The sequence below is a fragment of the Sminthopsis crassicaudata genome, chromosome 3 (genome assembly GCF_048593235.1).
Source record: "Sminthopsis crassicaudata isolate SCR6 chromosome 3, ASM4859323v1, whole genome shotgun sequence".
NCBI lineage: Eukaryota > Metazoa > Chordata > Mammalia > Dasyuromorphia > Dasyuridae > Sminthopsis > Sminthopsis crassicaudata.
The window spans coordinates 40,601,822-40,622,562 of record NC_133619.1 but is presented as its reverse complement, the minus strand read 5'-3'; the positions used below and the strand labels follow the sequence as shown (position 1 = coordinate 40,622,562).

Genomic DNA, 20,741 nt, shown 5'->3' with positions numbered 1-20,741 from the left:
ATTGTTCTATAAAAAAATGATCAGCAGGATGGTTTTAGAAAGACTGGAGAGACTGAAGCTAAATGAAGTGAGTAGAACCAAGACAGCATTATACACAGCAACAAGATTATGTGATAAGCAATTATGATGGACTTGGCTCTTTTCAACAATGAGGTGATTCAGGGCAGTTCCAATAGACTTGTGATGAAAGGAACCATCTGCACCCAGAGAGAGTATTATGGGGCCTGAATGTGAATCACAACATAGTATTTTCCCCTTTCTTGCTGTTGTTATTGTCATTTGCTTGCTTGTTTTTTTTCTTTCTCATTTTACTCCTTTTCCTCTGATTTTTCTTATGCAGCATGATAAATGTTGAAATATGTTTAGAAGAATTACATATGTTTAATCCATATTGGATTATGTGCTGTTTAAGGAAGCATAGGGGGAAAAAAATTGGAACACAAGGTTTTGCAAAGGTGAATATTGAAAACTATCTTTGCATGTATTTTGAAAAAATAAAAAGTTATTATTTTAAAAAGAAAGAAGAAAAAAAAGAAACGTGTAAGCTGGGACAACAGTTGAAAAGTAACAATGGGCTGAATTAAGCCACAGGTATCCATGTTAATGGTGTCCTCCACAAAGGTAGACAATCAAAATTTGCTTGTATGTTTAACCTCCTGCTTATGTTATATTTCAAACCTTGCATCTTCAGCACCTTGGACAATGCTATGCACATAATAATGCATTAATAAATATTTATGAGTTGAATAAAATAATAGGGAAGATAAATTTTGTCTTTGTGACTCTTACTGGCAGGAAAAAAGCACAACTGGTTAATCTGACTAAAAGGGAAAAAAATTATGCTACAGATGATCTACTATACTACTTGAAGGTGATCCAAAAAAAACTTTCACCTTATTGCTTATGTTCAAAACAAGAGGACAATAAACTCAATCTCAACCAGCTCTAAGAAGGAGCTGAATTGAGACAATATGGGCCACAAAGTTCTCTGCACAGTGGTTTCTTGTCTTCTCATTGCTTATTATGTATATACACCTTTACCAGAGAATATGGAAGAACAATGGAAAGTCATGTTCTATAATGCAATTGGCAGAGTTCTTATAGATCTGGTAAGAGAAACATTTTCATTCTGAATATTTATGTATTTTATGGATTTCAAATGTCTCTTTCTATTAGTTGATACTTTAGACAAGGAATTAATTTTATTTTGTTCAATCAATAAGATAATATTAATTATTTGCTTTTATATAGTACTATGCAAAGTACAAAGTGACAAGAGTTCCTGATTACTTTAAAAAAAAAAAAGAAGTATAGCTAAATAAGAAATGAGAAAATAATGAAATACAGAAGAATTTTGGTGGCTAATGTTGTTGAATTTAAAATTTTTCTCTCTCCTTCCAGTTTGTTTTTTAATTTTTTGATTCAGTTTAATATCTTCATTAAATTTGTTATGTTTCTATATGTAACATACACATAGGGAGAAAGAGACAGGGAGAGACAGAGAGAAAGGGAGAAAGTACATAAGAGAATAAGAGAAGACTGAACAGCTTCATTGATGTCATCAGAAGTAAAGTAGAAATGTCCAAGGTGAGACTAAATACAATATGATCTATCTCCACCTCTCTATGTTTTATTTTTATTGATTATACCCATTTCTGTCCAAATATTTGTTTAGTGTTTATTTAATTTTCCTCATTATTGAAAGTCCCCTTTTTGTCCTGCAGTTTTTTATGGGAAAAATTGATTTAGCCAAGGAAACGTTATATTCTAAGGGATAGAGTTTAAAGTGGCCTTCCTATATAGGACCTTGTGCAAATGGGTAGCTAATGCTTTTTCAAGGTGACATTACCTGGGAATAGAGAGATCAAAAAGTAATACAGACTCCCTTGAGAGTTCAAAAAATTCATGCTGACATCCTAGGATCATCAATTTAGAACCGGAAGAGACCTTGGAGAATACTGAAAATTAATGAGAGGGGCACAGAACTCTGGCATTGATAAGCCTTTTATAATTAGCCCCTTCTCCAATCTTTCCAGTCTTCTTGTATCTTACCCCCAATGTACATTGACCTCCACTGAGGTTGACAATGGATTGACAGTCCATATCTTTAGATAGTTTCTCTGGCTTTCCTTGCTCAGAATTCTTTCCCTCTTTATCATTGCCTTCTGGCCTCTCTGTTTTCCCTCAAGCTCCAACGAAAATCACATCTTCTAAAAGAAACCTTTCCCAACCCTTATTAATTCTAGTGCTTTCCCTCTGTTAATTGTTTCTTATTTGTCATGTCATTCATAAAATTCTGGTAGTTCTCTATTACTTCCAGAATTAAATAGCAATTTCTCTGACATTCAAAGGCCTTTGTAACTGGGCCCTTTCCTATCTTTTCAGTCTTCTTATACTTTTCTCTCCCTTGTGTATTCTTTGATCCAAATATATTGGTTTTCTTACTATTTCCTGCACACTAGATTCTATTTGCCCAACTCTGCCTCTTTTTACCCTACCTCCCTCCTACCCAGTTTCTTCCTTCTGAGATTTCTTTCATTTGCCTTGTATATATCTTGTATGTTGTCACTATAATAGAATGGAGCTTCCTAAGCACAATTACCAATTTTTGCCATTCTTTGTAGTCTGTTTTTAGCCCAATGTGTGGCACATAGTAAGTGTTTAATCAATGCTATTGACTAACTATATCAATATTACTATGTGGGGCTCTCAAATAGTCTCAGAAATGTGTTTCTTAACCATTTTATGCCATGGATCCTTATGATATTCTGGTGAAGTTTGAAACCGGTAGTAAGTGGTTCTACAATTCATATCTGACCTCAGAAACTTATTAAATGTGTGACCTTAGGCAAAGTCGCGTAAGCTTTGTCTCAATTTCCTCAACTGTTAAATGTAGATAATAACACCTGCCTCAAAGGACTGTTGTGAGCTAGCACAGTACCTGACACGTAATAGGCAATGTATAAATATATATTCTCTCCCTTAAATGAATAAAATAGAATACATAGGATTTCAAAAGAAAGCAATTATATTGAAATATAGAGATCAATTTTAAAAAATTATAGACTCCTTTTCCTTAAGGAATAACTAAGCATCTCCATTTTTTGTGAGATTAATAGCCTAAGGGAATCTATATTTCAATCATCATAGGGTCAATTTTCTGTGGAATTGAATCCTCAGACTCCAATCCAATATATGATATGTGTATGCATGTTTGTGTTGGGGTGAACAATACCAAAGTTGTTCCAAGCCCTGTCTCCAAGTGGATCTCATACCAGTAAAGCATACAAAGACCCTCCAAAAAGATTACTAACAGACCTGCAGAAACACCTTCTTGGCTTGCAGAAGGCGTATTTGGGCCAGTCCTTCTTAACTCATCTAAACCAATTTTGTCCATAGTCAACAGACTTTGTAATGAATCTTATAATATCAGGGAATGTCATTGCCCTCCCTTCTGAGTAAGTACTTTTGAGGGATCCATGGCAATGCCCTCATACCTTCTGATCTCTTCATATTCTTTTTTTTATATTTTAATAATTTTTATTTGTCAGATTGATCTCTTCATATTCTTACTTTTAGTTATTGGTTTTGTTTTTTAACTTTCTAATTATTCTAAGAGTTTTCCTATATTTCTTTGAATATTTCTGGTTCTTATAAGATTTCATGTAAATCAATGCAAATTTTTTGCATTTATGAATATCTGACCCACTGGAATCCTCTTTCCTTTTCTTTTTATTGTTCTTTTTTCCCCTTTTTTTTAGTTCATTAGCTCATTAATTTAGTGTTGACAGGAATATTAGAGATCATTTATTCTAAATTCCTCATTTTACAGGTGAAGAAACTGAAAAAAACAAAATGTCTTCTCCAAGGTCATACTTGAAAGTAATAAGTGGCAAACTGAGAATTTGAACTCAAGTTCAAACTTCAGATTCAAACCCTGAGTTTAACACTCTGCCCCACAAAGTCCCCATCTCCCATATTCTTGAATGGTAGTTTTTATCTACCTCTAAAGAGAACCACACACCACATTTCCCATTGAGTACAATGGTACAAGGACTTTCTATATATCCTTGAGTTACTTCCTGCCACAAAAGACTATCTTTTTTGGTGTTAGTATTCTCCATATGGTGCAATCTAATTATGACTATGAGAACATTATAATTTCAGGAGAGAATTTCAGGACAGCTATTGGTGAGCCAGATTACATGGAAAGATGAAAGATGGGGGAGCAATTTATGGATTTTTCATTTTCTTGGATTCTGGTCCAATTATTTGTCTATCTGTCATGACTGTTCCAATATACACAGTAATGTAATCTCCTCTCTGAAGAGAAGGGTTGCAACACCATTCTATCACCTGATATATAAGCATTCTGCATCCACTTTGTTTTGCCTTTTTGATGGCCACACAGATAACTGTTGAGTGACTACTGAGTCATCATGGTAGACTCCATTTAGTCAACAGAGCATTACATGAAAATGAGACCATTTCCTCATCTATTTGACTTTGTGCTACAGATCACCTATGACACAAGTGTAGACCCTTGGAAGGACCATATCTCCCTACCTTGTGTCTTGCTTAGCTCTATAGCTCAGTAGAATATTAAATCAAGGTGATTTTTATCAAATTTATTTTCCTGACCAAAACTATCATTTCATAGATGGATAGACATATATGTTTACATGAAATATATGTGATATAATGTTAATATGTGTGGATAATATAAATTTAACATGTTGCATAAGACAGATTTTTGCCTTAAATTTGTTTTTAATTCATTAAAAAGACATAATGGGATCTATATTCTGTCCACATATCATATGTCTCTAAAAATAATCTTCTAGGAAAAATGGCCTGCTCCTTTCTCATATTTTCTGAAACAGGACACAAATCATTTTTGAAATAGAGATAAAAGAATTGTTGCTCAAAAGCATACTTTTCTATTTTTGTTTTTGTATTTTCGGTATGTGGTGTGAGACCTGCCCCACACTAGATAATTTAGCTTCTTATTGAATTGCATTGAAATAAATCTGAGTCTATTGTAGAATTGATATTGCTAGTCATTATCTTTTCCAATTTTTTACTTTTTGATATTTCTTAAAGATTGACTTCTGTGTCTTTGAAATTGTGTTGTCTTCCTGCGATCCTGCATCTGTGAATGAAACTTAACAGAATGGCAGAGATGCAAATCCCAAAGGATGAAAAGTCCTGAGAGGATTGCAACCTAAACCTATGGAGGGATTAGTTGTACCATGGTAGTTCAGTTCTTAAACTGAGCTCTTTCTAGCACTGGGTGAAAGCAAGTTTTAAGATAAGAATTGAAATCTCCTTGTCTTTACGTTCCTCAATTATTTAATAATAAAATTGGGGAGTGAGTACAATGGAAGGAAAAGTATTTCAAGTCACATTAAAATGGGGGGAGCAATAGTCCTAGGTCTATATATTATAATCATGGTCTCACCTAAAATGATTGTTCACCTTCCTTTTGGTTTATACTTTAATAGATTTTTCTTATAGAGAAGCTAGGACTGATGCACCATGGAGAAACTTTATTTATGATGACAAGATTGCTAAATACAGCACCAATTTCAGATGAAAACCTTACAGTGACTGATACAACATTTGTCGGAGTTCCGGTACGGTTATATATGCCAACAAAGAAGGTGGATGGGCTGAAGAGAGCTGTGATTTACATTCATGGTGGTGCAATTTCCTTTGGAAGTGCTGGTGAGTATAATGTTTCTTTAGGAAACAATATGGCTCTGGCAGAACTGTTATATAACCTTTCTGTTTGTGAAATTCCATGATTGGTAATACAAAAATCATCTCTTTCAGCAGAAATATATCATAAATAAAGGAGGAAGAAATATTTAGTTGTGCCTTAAATTATTCCTTTGGAGCTAAGGTGTTTTTTTTCTTCTTCAAGTTTTTATATGCTATTATATTGATATATTTTATTTCTAAAAAATGGGGTTTCCCTTACAATCAAAATAAGGAAAAACAAATACAAAAATATTAGACAAAACTAACCACTCTCTTAAGGGTTTCTGACAACAATATATTCATTATTCTATGTCTAAAGTTCCCCTCTACTGCAATAATAAATAATGAATCAATCAGTGAAAATAATCTTTTATTTTATGACAACTCCTGTGATAAGTGCTAGGGATGAAATAGATGAGAAGAAAGTGCATGTTCTCAATCCTTTTCCATATCAAATATGAGCATGATGATTATTCAGTCAATTATTGATGATTATTACTGTAGTTGCTATCTTTCTCCTTCTAATTCTCCTTTTTCCTTCTTTTCTTTCTTTATATTCCTTTTTTCCTGCTTCTTTTTTCTCTATTTCATTCTTCTTTCTTTTTTCTTCTCTCTCTCCCTTCTCTTTCTTCTTCTCCCTTTTGCATTTATTCCTCATCTTCAATATTCAAATTGAGTTCAATACAAGGCAACAAACATTGATTAAACATTTGTTAAGTGCCTACTGTTGAATGCCAGGACACAAGTAAAACTAGAGAGATTTAAATTCACCCCCACAGACGTACAAAATCAAGAGCCATGGAGCAGATCTGTGGGAATTGAAATTAACTTTGTTCCAAAATGGATTGAAGTGGGAATTAAATATGGAGCTCTTGAACCAGAAGAACATAAAAACAATTTCAGGTTCTGGGCAGGGAGAGCTCCTAAGACATCAGGGAAATTCAGTGTCAACTGCCCTTATTCTCCTCGCTTGTAATTCTACCTGATTTATCTTTCTTCACCTCTTTTTACTTTTTAGTCCCTTTTAAGCAAATATATTTAGATTTTTTTATTAAACAAGTTATTTATCTGAATTTTTGTGTACTAAATAATCTACCATAGTAGGTGCAGAAGCATGGCCAGGAAAGTCTTGGTTTTAGAAGCATTATGCGAGAAGGTGGGGGAAAAAAGATTAAAAAACAATTATTATCCTTGTCCTTGAGGAGCTTGGTTGATAATCAGTTTGCATTGATTGAAGTTAGATAATGACAACTTCCAGTAGCAAAAGAGTAACTAATTTGTCTTCCTTAAAGGACTGTAAAAATGAATAACATGTGGAGTTGAAGTATTATTGTATCGGGAGTCAAGAGTCTCAGGTTCCACTCTCAATGTTACTACTGTGTGCTGAGAAGCAATATATTCTATTTCTCTAAGTTTCTCCCCCAACTGTGACTTAAGTTATCTGATTTCATTCACAATTTAATATCTATTGGGCACTAGTAGGGTTAGAATACCAGTGCTACCAAATGGGAAGAATATATTGCTTTTCTCATCATCCTTGCTCTCAAAAGGAGCTAACTTCAGCAAATTCCAAACAGAGCCTTACTCCATTTAAGTTTTTACATTGTTTAGTGCTTAGGCTTTCACTAACTGAAGCAATATACAAAAGCCACAGGAAAAAGAAGTTCCTTTTGGACTTTTAGTGTGCTTCGGTTTGAATAAATTCACATTTCAGAAAGTTGAACAGATGATTTCAGTAACATTAAGCAATTTAAAACATACTCTCGGACATGAGTCTATAAGGCAAGATTTCGTTGGCAATAATCTTTGGGCATCAATCCTTGACTAATTGTTAATCTAATCTGTCATCTATACCCAACCAGTAAGTCACCAATCATTTACTGAACTTGCCATGAGATCTTGATGACTTAGTGGATAAAGTCCTGGGATTGGAGTCAGAAAAACTCATCTTCATGAATTTAAATCTGGCCTCAAAGACTTACTAGCAATATCACTATGGACAAGTCACTTAAATCTGTTTACCTCAGTTCTTCATCTGTAAAAATGAACCAGAGAAGAAAATAACAAAGTACTCCAGAATTTTTGCAAAGAAAACCCCAAATAGGGTCATGAAAAGTCAGACAGAACTGAAAAATGATGACACAATAACAAAATGGCTAAATATGTGCCAGGCATTTTTTCTGAGAACTGGGGATTCAAAGAAATGTAAAAACAAGAACCCTGCCTTCAAGGAGCTCATATTTGAATAAATTTGAATGTTTTCTTCTTGGAAAACATTTTGATAATTATGAACATAAAAGATATCTCCAGTGTCAATGGAATATACTTTTAAAGGGAAGGCAATTGGGAAGTGGGAGAATGGTGAGAAAGTGCAATTGGAACTGAGTATTTAACATGCAATTTTCAGCAACAAATAAATACAATCACTTTATATGTGGCAAGTGCAAAGACTAAAAATTTGAGAGTAAAAATTCATCACTTGGTAAAAATTGTCAGGAAAACTGGAAAGCAATATGGTAGAAACTGAGTATAGACTGATATCTCATACCATTTACCAAGATAAAGTTAAAATGGATAAATGACCTGGATATAAAGAGAAACATTACAAGAAAATTAAAAGAACATCAGAATTATGGACAGGTGAACAATTTATGATTAAAAAAGAGATACATAATAAAGTTAGGTATGAAATAGATAATTCAGATTAATTAATTTAAAAGGTTTTACAGAAATAAAACAAATGGAGCCAAGATCAGAAGGAAAGCAGAAAATTATTGCGAGGCATATGTCATACATATATGGCTCATACATATAGGCTAATGGATGCCATCAAGGTGACTGACACTGAATTAATGTATGAGCAAAAAATAATTTTCAGCACTTACTATGTATTAAGCCCTACCTTTGAGTATAACATTCTGTAAGTTACCACTGATAAAAAGTCTAGAAGTTGGGGTGTAAGATGGTACACATTAAGCCTTATTCCTATACCCATACGGCTGTAATCAAATGGCTCTCACTTAATCTCTGTACCAGGATACTGCTTTTTAGAACCTATCATAATGCTGAACCTCTTTCATTTTGTGGTCCTTGTTCCAAATGAGAGGATGTTCTGGGCTGAGTCAAGATCAAAATTTGGCCCTCGTGTCATTCCTGAACATTTTCACTCGTGTTGGCCAATGTCATCAATGTGATATTTCTCCTTCCAGCAATGCTGCCTTATGACTCATTGACAAGAAGAATAGCAGGTGAACTGGATGCTGTTGTTGTGTCATCCGAGTAAGAATTTTTTTTCCTTCTAAAATTATGTTTATGTTTGGTTTTGGCCAAGGGGAGGGAACGTAACTCATTCTTCACCAATGAACCAAATGATAGTTACATCACATTATTTTCATTAAGGTTTCTTAATGCCTGGGAAGTTAGTACACATCTCCCAGGGAGCACTATATATGCTCCTACTTCCCTTATATACCATGAAACATAGAGTGACAATTGTTAGTAAACAATAGTATGAGATTTTACTAACTCCTAGTAAAGCCTCAATGATTCATATGGTAAGATGCTCTCTGTTTTTTTAATTATCCCAGTTAGAATCACCTTTTTTCATGTAATCCTTCAAGATTCTCTCCTTTGGGAAAGAAATGGAGTCACCTGAGAATCTTGAACACTATGCAGGAAACTGCTCCTAGAGACAGGTGGATCAGAATCCTAGTAGACTCCCTACAACCAACTCCAGAGTAATTTAGAATCTTTGATGGATCTTGCAACCATCCTATCCAGACAGGAGTATCCCAAGTTTCTAATATCATCCAAGATCACAAGGAGATCCAAGATCTCCTGGCTTTTTCCTTTTTTATAGTGGCTGTAGAAAATGGAAGACAATGGAAAATAGGAGCTTAACATGAAGAATGAAACTTTGGCATATTGACATTCTCTTACTGAATTGATTCTTTTAGAGAGATGTCTACATAGTCACAGTGAGAGTCATGTGATCAATGTTCTATTCTCTTTAAAGCTACAGACTTGCTCCTAAATACCATTTTCCAACTCAACTGGAAGATGTCTACAATGTAGTGAAGTTCTTTCTACAGGATGAAATTTTGGCAAAATATGGTGTGGACCCCACTAGAGTAGGCATTTCAGGAGACAGTGTTGGAGGGACAGCAGCAGCCTCTGTAGCCCAACTGGTAAGATGCTCTCCATGTTTTAATTATTCCAGTTAGAATCACTTTTTTTCATGTGATCATTCTTTATTTCATGTACTATATTCTGCTGAGGCGGAAGAGTCTAAAAATCAAGATTCAAATTTCAATTTTGTTACTATCTAGGTGACTCTCAAGAAGTCATCTACCTATATGAGTCTTATACCTGCAAAATGAGAGAGAGGGGAAGGATTCAAATAGATTGGTGGTTCTCAAAATGTAGTCTAGGAATCCTGAGGGTCCCTGCAAATTTTTTGTGGAAGTCCATGAAGATTTGTTTCCAATAACACTAAGATGTTTTAATTTTTGTGTACAGCAAGTATTAATAATGATTCACCTACACAAAAGTATATAATAATTAATTATTAATAATTTTAGGGTATAAATGAGTCCTGATATCAAAAAGTTTAAAAACTGTTGGCCTACATAAGTATTTAACACCTCTCAGATCTAAAACTTTATAATTGTCCAATCTTGTAAACCAGCAGTGAACCAGCAGGTCCCATCTTTGCCACCATAAAGTTTGGCTATTATAGACAAGAATGCTGGTGAGTTAAGGGATTGGACAAAGGAAGTCCTTTAAAAAAATTTTTTCTTTCTCTATTTCTTAAGTTTTGAACATGTTGAATTAAATCTTACAAAGTATTTAGGCACTGTGCTAAGTTCTAGGGGCCCAAAGAAAGACAAAACCAAAAAAAGAAAAAACATTACTCTCAAAGACTTAAAATTAAAGATGGCATCAACCATTGAAAACTGAATTCTGCCTTAAAGGAAGTGATTCCCTGGGGTAAACTTTTTTTCAAATATAAGGACATCTAGCTATAAACACTCTCACTAGAATTTCTTCTGTATTCTAACTAATCATATTAATTAGTAACTAGTCAGTAACTATATTAATTAGTAACATTAGAGCATAATTAGATAACTCATATCCTGAAGAAATCTGTCTTGTCAATTGTTTTTATTCTCAAAGTGGTTGTTTTCCAGATAATGCAGTGTTTTGAATGGGGTGAGGGTGAGGGGGGAGTAGAAGGGAGGAGGATGAGCATCTATTAAGCACCTACCATTTATCAGATAATTGTTAAATGATTTACAAAGATGAACTCATTTGATTTTCACTATAACCTTGTAATCCCTTGTAGGGGCTAGAAAAGGGGAGGAGAAGGAAGAGGGGAAAAGTGAAAGAAAGAGAAAAGAAGAAATTGAAATCTAGCTGTGTGATTTCATCTGCAGACTAAAAGACCTTATGACTAAGTTCAAACATATACAAGAAAAAAATTTTCCTTTCTTTTTTTTTTGCTTTTTCATGAATATTAAAATTCCCTCCATTTGGGGGTTTCAGGGTTCTCTAGTGCACTGTAGTTTGTGGGGTGTAAACAGTTAAGATACTGGTCTATTTCTATCTCACTGAATGAGGTTGGCCCTTACCCTCCTTAGTAATGATCCCTGTCTTTCATTCTCTTCTTTTCCCAGAGGCTTGCAACATTCTTTTTTCTAAAAAGACTTTTAAATCAATCTCAAATTTGATTTAATGATCACAAAGTTATTATATTTAATTAGTTATAGTAGTTTGAATTAAAATTTATAACTAAATTTATTTAATTTTTTAAATAAGGGATTTTTTCTTTTCTATTTTTAGTTTGTTTGGTTCCTTCAAGAAAAATTAATAGAAATAATAAATCTATTCTTAGATTTCTGGCTTTCTTAGCCAATGTGGCTTGTGGATTGAAAACAATCATGACACTGATCTACCTTCTAAATAGATGAATGAGGTTGCTCCTATCATTTCTGGAACAGTAATCCACAAAGTAACTAATGTGGAAATGTTTTATATAGTTTAGTTGCACATGTATACCCTATATCTGATTACTTACTATCTAAGGAAAAGAAAGAAGTATAAAATTTGGAACTTTTTAAAAATGAATGTTGAAATTTCCTTTATAAGTAATTATAAGTAAATTTTTTTAATTTTTTAAAAAACTTCCTTTTATAGAAAAGAACATTTTAACCAGAAGTTTAAGCAAGGTTTTCAAACAAATCTCAAATTTAATTTAATGATCACAAAGTAATGATATTTGATGAATTATAATGGTTTTAATTAATTTTTTAAAGTTTCATTTTATAAAAGAAGAAATGTCTATATTAAGTGAATATTGAATTTGTCTAACTTTTTAGCATTTATTTAGAAAATATTATCAGCACTGGAATTACTAACTAACAGCAGCCATTTAGGCCTGGTTTTTGAGTATTCTAAATGAAAAATAACCTTTTTTTTCTCTTAGAAATATAAAAGATTCTGAGTAGGCAGTTAAGAAATGTTTGATTAATTAATTGATTGATTAATGCATATTCTAACATTTACAGGTGATGATCGATCCTGAAGTCAAAAATAAATTCAGAATGCAAGCTTTAATTTACCCATTTTTACAAACAATTGATACAGACTTGCCATCCCATAGGGAAAATGAACATGGGATTCTATTGACAAAGGCCGTGTTATTGAAACTTTTGAGCAATGGTTTCACCAGTGATAAGACCCTTGAGCAGGCTTTTGTGACTAATCGACACATATCTGCCAAATTTAGCCATCTTTTCAAGTTTGTCAACTGGAGTCTTCTGCTTCCTGAGAAATTTAAAAAAAGACACGTTTATACCAACCCCATTTATGGAAGTTCCAAGATAGCAGAAAAATTTCCAGGGATTGTGGATTTCAGAGCCTCCCCTTTATTGGCTAATGATTCAGCATTGTGCAAACTTCCATTAACTTACATTCTCACCTGTGAACACGATGTCTTAAGGGATGAGGCGCTCATGTATGTTTCTCGCCTCCGTAGCAATGGAGTCAAAGTTGTCCATGACCACCTTGAAGGTGGATTTCATGCATTGCTTTTGTTTACAACACCTCCAGTTACTTTACGTATTAGCTTTAAGTTAGTAAATTTATACCTTCGTGGACTAAATGAGAATTTATGAAACGCATGGGAATGCATGCGTTCTGCTAATCAAGAATGATTTGTTCTATGAATCCATTTGTAAATAGTTTGAAACTGAGAACAAGGTTTCTAATGGAAACAATATTGAACAATGGGGGTTTGGAGGGTAGATGGGCACGTGAGGTTCTCAGCTCAAACCAGAAAAGCTCACCTTATAAATCATGTTAATAATCTTAATCACAAAGAATCTAATTTCTGAGTATAATCATGTAATCTGGAGGAAAGATTTCAAATTTCCAAGTGTAGTTCCAAGTTACACATCTCCTTCCAATTCTCCCCTCTTTCAGTCTCTTTCTCCTATTTGGAGAGTTCTGGCACCCTGAATTTCAGACCCATACTACCCCTTGGTCATCTTCCTTTTGTGCTACTGGATAGAATAAGAAAGGGGAGAATTTAACAGCATCTGTTCCCGGAACTGCCCCATTCCTGCTTCCATCCCTCACGAGCTGGCAATCCTAAACCAAGCAGTCAGTGACCTGCGGTACCTTCTGCTATTCTAGCATAGAATATTTCTTAAAGACTCCCTCCATCAAGTCCTGAGAAAGGCCATTTGATCAGAGAGTTGGGGCTATGGAAACTGCCTGGACTCTCTTGTTATGTGACAAGTGTACTTATCCCAAATCTCTATTTAAAAGAAAAATTAATCCCAAAAGCCAACTTCTATTTTCACTTTGCAAATGCCTTCTCTTCTAAGAATTCCCTCTCTTCTTTTCTCACAAACACACTGACTGAAACTGAATCTTAGAAAATAAAGATAAGGACACATCATGGCCAAATGAAGGAAAGGCTGGATTTGGGATTCATGGCCCTGGGTATGAATGGCAGCCCTTCATTGACTACATCCAGGGGGCATCAGTCATTTTGACTTTTGTCTTACTACTGGACTCCAGTGACATTGGAAAAGAGGGTCCAGCTCTGGCTCTCTTAAATCCAATTCATGCACAATTGAAAAATCATCCTCGTGATATCACGGAACAAAAATCAACTTCTGGGAGGTCATGATTTTACCTCTTCAGGTCTTACTTTCTTCATCTGTAAAATGAGAGACTAAATGAACTCAAGATAAGGATTCTTAACTTCTTATAGTCATGGTTCTCTTTTGGCTATTTGTTGAAGCCCATGAACTCCTTGGTATCAGGTTTTCAAATGCAGAAAACAAGATGTACAGGATTAAAAGGCAACCATTTATACTAAAATATAGTTATCAATTTTGTTAATTTAACATTTTATTTTTCCCAATTACATATAAAAAGGGTTTTTAACACTTATTTTTCTTGTAGTTTTGAATACCAAGTTCTCTCCCTCCCTTTTCTTCCATCTCCCTGAAAGAGCAAGGAATTTGATATAGATCATACATATGCAGTCATATACAACATACTTCCATATAGTCATACTGTGAAACAAAATAGACCAAAAAAGAAACAACAACAAGAAGAATTAAGTTTAAAAGAATATGCACCAATTTGCATTTAGACTCTAGCATTTCTTTCTCTAGGCATAGATAGCATTTTTCATCTTAAGTTTTGTGGAATTGTCCTAGATCACTGTAATGCTGAGGATAGCTAAGTCATTCATAGCTGATCATCATGCAATATTGCTATTACATGTACACTGCTCTCCTGTTTCTGTTCATATCACTTTACATCAGATTATATAAGCCTTTCCAAGTTTTTCTGAGAGTATCTTGCTCAACATTTATTGTTGTACAATAGTCTTTCCTCACAATCATATACCACAATTTGTTCGCCATTCCCCAATTGATGGGCATCCCTTCAATTTCTAATTCTTTGTCACTAGAAAAGACATTGCTATAAATTTCTTGTATAAATATTTCCTTGTGGGAGGAGGCAGATGTAGAATTAGTTGTGATATTACTGGATCAAAAGTATACATGGTTTTGCATCCTTTTGGGAACAATTCCAAATTACTCTCCAGAATGGTTGAATAAATTCACTACTCCATCAGTTTTCCCACATTCCCTCCAATATTTGTCATTTCTTTTTTCTGTCATTTAGCCACTCTGATAGGTGTGAGATGATACATCAGAGTTGTTAATGTGTAATTCTCTAATCAATAGTAATTTAAAATATTCTAAATCACTATTTTCATCTGAAAACTGCTTGCTTATATCATTTGACAACTTATCATTTGATAAATGACTTTGATTTTTTTAAAAATTGGCTCAGTTCTCTATATATATTTGAGAAATGAGGCCTTTATCAGAGAAACTTGCTGGTTTTTTCCCAGGCTATGATTACTAATTGTGTATTTCTCTCCATCCTATCATTATCAATTTTTTTTAAAAGATTATAGAAACTATGTTCAGAATCTCTCCTCCAGTGTTCTTGTAGTTCAACTAATCTAATCACAAGTCAAGGAATCTCTTACTACAACATTTCCAAGAATGTTTGTCCAGGATCTATCCCAGACATCTCTCTACCAAGAGAGGATCCCCATCATACTTTGGAATAGCTCCCCTTGTTAAACGAGCTTTCCCGGACAAAAGTGGGCTTTCATGGAGGAAATTCCCTTAACTAGTGCTAATCAAAAGTTGCTCAATATGATGCAATGGCTAAAGTTCTGGATTAGGAGGCAAGAAGAATATCGGAAACAGTTTTAGATGCATTCAGTAAATCCAGTACATCTTGACCTCATTTATCTCTCTAAGGATTGGCCAGAGGCATTCTCAGAGCTCACAGAACCAGTTGAGATAAAATAAGAGCCTATGCCAAGTTGAGCAACAGTTAATCTTAGCTAATAACCTCATAATACAAATAAGGATTATCCAATTGCAGCTGGTTTCTATGGCCTTCCCTAGTTGGATCTCACATGTTGCTGCATTTCCACCTCTTACACAAATTTGTAATGCATGGCTTTGCACTCATTCTGAGAGGGTAGATCCTGTGGCAAGAGGAAAGGGTAAACTATAGAAAGACTTCATATGTCCCATTGCTTAGCCCAGCAATGGCAGGAGAAGCAGTCTCCCAAACCTGTGGTCAAGTATTGACTTGTGGTGAGTCAATAAACATTTATTAAGCTCCTATTCTGTGCCAGGTATAGTGATGAATGCTGGGGATACAAAGAAAAGTTAAAAATACTCCCCACCCTTAAGCCTAATGGGGGAGAATTCCTGGAGTATTATAAGATAAAAGGATTCCAAAGGCCTATAATCTGCCTCACTGGAGGAAATACTCACGTTAATGGGATTATCCATACCAAAAAAAAAAAAAAAATGCCTTTGTTTATATTACATCCCTTTCCATCTCTTACATCCTAGACATGGAGTCAAAATGACCTCAAATCTTCACCTTGGCCACTTCCTAGCTATGTGACTCTGGACCCTTCACTTTTTTTAACCTTAATAAAGGCTAGAGCTACACTGGTCACTTGTGGCAGAGTTTAGAATCCAATTCCAACATCAACCTTCTCAGATAATTGAGCATTTCCTTGTGTGCTCTGTCTTTTGGAGGATCACAACAATAACTAGGGGACAGTAACATTCATTTAAGGGGACAACTCCTTTTTTAAACCTCTTAAACATATACATACACGTGTGTGTGTGTGAATTATTTCCTGCTTAGGGTAGAAATTCATCACTCTCATTTACACACTGCTTATAATGTACTTTTTTATTTTACAAAAAGTAGCACAAGTAGTATCATGCCCATTTTGCAGAAGAGCAAAATAAAAAAGATGACGTCACTTGCCCAATTCCACACAACCTAATAGTATCATAGCCAAAATCCTTTCCTGGCTCCCTCCTGCTTCTCAGGCAGCTACTATTTCCACTACATATTTTTGTTTAAAAAAAAATAAAATTTCTCAGTTTAAATAGAAAACACCTTCAAACAACCTGTCTTAAAGAACCCCAAACATTTTATAAGTAGAGGCTTAGGGATCTGTGACAGGAGATCCTGACAGTGTGTGTGCTTAGGCAATCAGTATGTGTGAGCCTTAAGGAGTTGCAGGTAAGTTCTGATGTTCTCTTAGCCCAGGCTTTCAAAAGCCAGGAGCCCAAAGAGAAGCGACTGGGAATTGAAAGGGGGCTCACTGCAAATATGAGACAGACAGTATTACTGGTTGACATAGCAGTATAGCCAGCTGCCTTAAAGGAAGAAGAATCTTTTAATTCATTCAATTTGATCCTATATCTAGTCATTTAATTCAAAAGTTTCATTATTAATATTTGTTACTATTACTATTCAAGACAACCTGAAACATACTAATTTACCATTCATATCAGTATTACTAATAATTTAATAATAATTTTAGATCAAGAAAAGAAGGAAAAACCATTTCTTCTTGCAGGATTCTAATATCAAGGCATTTATTAAATACCTATGTGCCAGGCATTGTATTAAGCTCTGGGAACACACAAATGGGGGTAGGAGAAAAAAAAGTCCTCTCAAGTTCACCATTCCTCTCTTTTTGGTGGAAGGTCTGGTGGATTTCTAAAGCTGTCTTCATGTGGCTGATGATAATCATGTAGGACTATGTCTGGAGTTAACTCAAACAGGATCCCAAGAGCCTATTGTTAAATTTCCAGAATTGACAGTTACAAGTGAGGTTTTGATTTATTGTTTTATCAATTGTCTACACTAAAGAAAGTTACAGAAAAATGCTAATAGGGCAGATAAAACAGAGTTCTGCATACAATTTACCTCTGAGAGAGCCTGTGATTAAACCTTTATCAACACACTCCTGCATCAATGGAACTTCCTTTCTGATTCTTATTAAACAGCTAGTCTTCAGTGTTCCTATTGTCTATCATGAAGTATAAAATGTAGATTGACTGATAGGTTGCCATTGTGTGTGATCAGACTGAATCAATTATTGCGAAAATTCAAGCAATATTCCCTGAATTGAAAAGAATAAAGCAGATTAACATTTCAGAAACTGGAAATCCAACAGCTACTAACACACCATTTAATATTTCTGTTATTTGTATGTTCATTGTCAGTTTGAACCTGTATTACAAGCTTTTTTAAAATTTTGATATTTATTTAGTACATTTATTCTCTATTAGGACCATTTCTTATATATTAGGACCATCATCTCAGGTTATTGATGGACAATGAGATTCCGTGGGCTTCCAAGCTTCAATTATTTGATATTCCGTCTCTCTCAACTTTTGGACATCATTGTTTAGGAATAAATAATACTATCAATCAATAATATATAGCAGTATTATTTGTACAAATAGCTAGTATTTCAAATAAGGTTTTACCATTAATTTAAAATTTTACATGCTTTGTCTCAATAGGAAGCTCAATGGCATAGTTGATAGTGTTCCAGGTTAGAGTCAGGAAAACCTCAAAGAAAGCATGATTTTTTTCTTAATTGTATGAAATACCAGGAATATGTATTAGTTGCTTTCTCAAATGTCCACACAATGTAGAAATTCATATTTGCTACAGGTGGGGTTTATTAAAAATTCATACTATGTAGGAGCTATGTACCTCTCTCTTTGGCATAAGACACTCCATTTGTAACTTTTTGGTTTCCTCCTCCAATCTGCTCCCACTTTAGTCGAAAATTCTGGAGCCAGGCCACCACCACATTGCAACATTCCAGCTCTCAAGATGCTATGTGCACCACTACATACCTGTCAGATTGTCTAAGATGACAGGAAAAGATAATGTCGAATGTTGGAGGAGATGTGGGAAAACTGGGACATTGTTGATGGAGTTGTGAACGGATCCAGCCATTCTGGAGAACAATTTGGAACTATGTCCAAAGGGCTCTCAAACTGTCCATACCCTTCGCTCTACCGGTGTTTCTACTGTAATGCAAGAGAAACTGAGGCAGGATAGAGATTAGAGATTATTTAATAATTTATTAAATGGGAGAGATTTACTGGGACCAAATGGATCCATGGTTTGGTCCCAGGGCTGAATGAAACTATCGTCTCCACCTATGTGTCAATGACATATAGACACATGGCTCAGATACAGGAGGTACACTGAGGCAGGGGCAGAGTCAGAGTGCTGAGAGTGGGAACAGAACTAAGGATCTGCTTCTGACAGGATGGAGGGAGGTATGGGGGATATCTGATAACTGGGATTACAGAATGGGGACAGGCACCCCACATTCTGATAATGTTTAAGATGAAAAGTTTTTGATGCTAAAATCTTAAATAAAATATTAGCAAAAAGACTACAGAAAATCATCCCCAGGATAATACACTATGACCAAGTGGGATTTATACCAGGAATGCAGGGCTGGTTCAATATTAGGAAAACTATTAGCATAATCAACCATATCAATAATCAAATTAACAAAAACCATATGATCATCTCAATAGATGCAGAAAAAGCATTTGATAAAATCCAACATCCATTCCTACTACACTTGAGAGTATAGGAATAAATGGACTATTCCTTAAAATAATAAGGAGCATATATTTAAAACCATCAGTAAACATCATATGTAATGGCGGTAAACTGGAACCTTTCCCAGTAAGATCAGGAGTGAAACAAGGTTGCCCACTATCACCATTACTATTCAATATTGTACTAGAAATGCTAGCCTCGGCAATAAGAACAGAGAAAGAGATTCAAGGAATTAGAGTAGGAAATGAGGAAATCAAACTATTACTCTTTGCAGATGACATGATGGTATACTTAGAGAACCCCAAAGACTCTGCTAAAAAAGCTATTAGAAATAATTCAGAACTTTAGCAAAGTTGCAGGATACAAAATAAATCCACATAAATCCTCAGCATTTTTATACATTACCAACACAATCCAACAGCAAGAGATACAAAGAGAAATTCCATTCAAAATAACAGTCAATAGCATAAAATATTTGGGAACACATCTACCAAAGGAAAGTCAGGAATTATATGAGCAAAATTACAAAACACTTGCCACAAAAATAAAGTCAGATTTAAATAACTGGAAAAACATTAAGTGCTCTTGGATAGGGCGAGTGAATATAATCAAGATGACAATACTCCCTAAACTAATCTATTTATTTAGTGCTATACCAATCAAACTCCCAAGAAACTATTTTAATGACCTATAAAAAATAACAACAAAATTCATATGGAAGAAAAAAAGATTGAGAATTTCAAGGGAAATAATGAAAAAAAAAAAAAAAAAATCAAATGAAGGTGGCCTCACTGTACCTGATCTAGAACTATATCATAGAGCAGCAGTCACCAAAACCATTTGGTATTGGCTAAGAAATAGACTAGTTGATCAGTGGAATAGGTTAGGTTCACAGGACAAGATAGTGAATAAAAATAGCAATCTAGTGTTTGACAAACCCAAAGATCCCAACTTTTGGGATAAGAATTCATTATTTGACAAAAACTGCTGGGAAAACTAGAAATCAGTGTGGCAGAAACTAGGCATGGACCCACACTTAGCACCACATACTAAGATGAGATCAAAATGGGTCCATGATTTAGGCATAAAGAATAAGATCATAAATAAATTAGAGGAACATAGGATAGTTTACCTCTCAGACTTGTGGAGGAGGAAGGAATTTGTGAACAAAGGAGAACTAGAGATCATTATTGATCACAAAATAGAAAATTTTGGTTAAATTAAGAAGCTTTTGTACAAACAAAACTAATGCAAACAAGATTAGAAGGGAAGTAACAAATTGGGAAAACATTTTTACAGTTAAAGGTTCTGATAAAGCCTTCATCTCCAAAATACACAGAGAATTAATTCTAATTTATAAGAAATCAAGCCATTCTCAAATTGATAAATGGTCAAAGGATATGAACAGACAATTTTCAGATGATGAAATTGAAACTATATCCACTCATATG

The 20,741-nt window shown here is 34.4% G+C and overlaps 1 protein-coding gene across 1 annotated transcript; it reads left to right on the top strand.

The window, feature by feature from the left end:
• The first annotated feature begins 2,750 nt into the window (after nt 1–2,750).
• On the top strand, nt 2,751–12,938 carry LOC141561857 (arylacetamide deacetylase-like). Its single transcript, XM_074301956.1, has 5 exons — nt 2,751–2,790; nt 5,518–5,727; nt 8,973–9,042; nt 9,779–9,950; nt 12,330–12,938. Exons 1-5 carry the CDS (start codon nt 2,751–2,753, stop codon nt 12,936–12,938), a joined length of 1,101 nt encoding a protein of 366 aa, XP_074158057.1.
• The last annotated feature ends 7,803 nt before the right edge of the window (nt 12,939–20,741 follow it).

Bases quoted from the DNA above. Each gene is read 5' to 3' on its own strand.
- LOC141561857 (XM_074301956.1), top strand. From the start codon at position 2,751: ATGGATCCTTATGATATTCTGGTGAAGTTTGAAACCGGTA. The intron at 2,791-5,517 runs GTAAGTGGTTCT...TTTTTCTTATAG, and splicing joins GGTGAAGTTTGAAACCGGTA to AGAAGCTAGGACTGATGCAC. The intron at 9,951-12,329 runs GTAAGATGCTCT...TAACATTTACAG, and splicing joins CAGCCTCTGTAGCCCAACTG to GTGATGATCGATCCTGAAGT.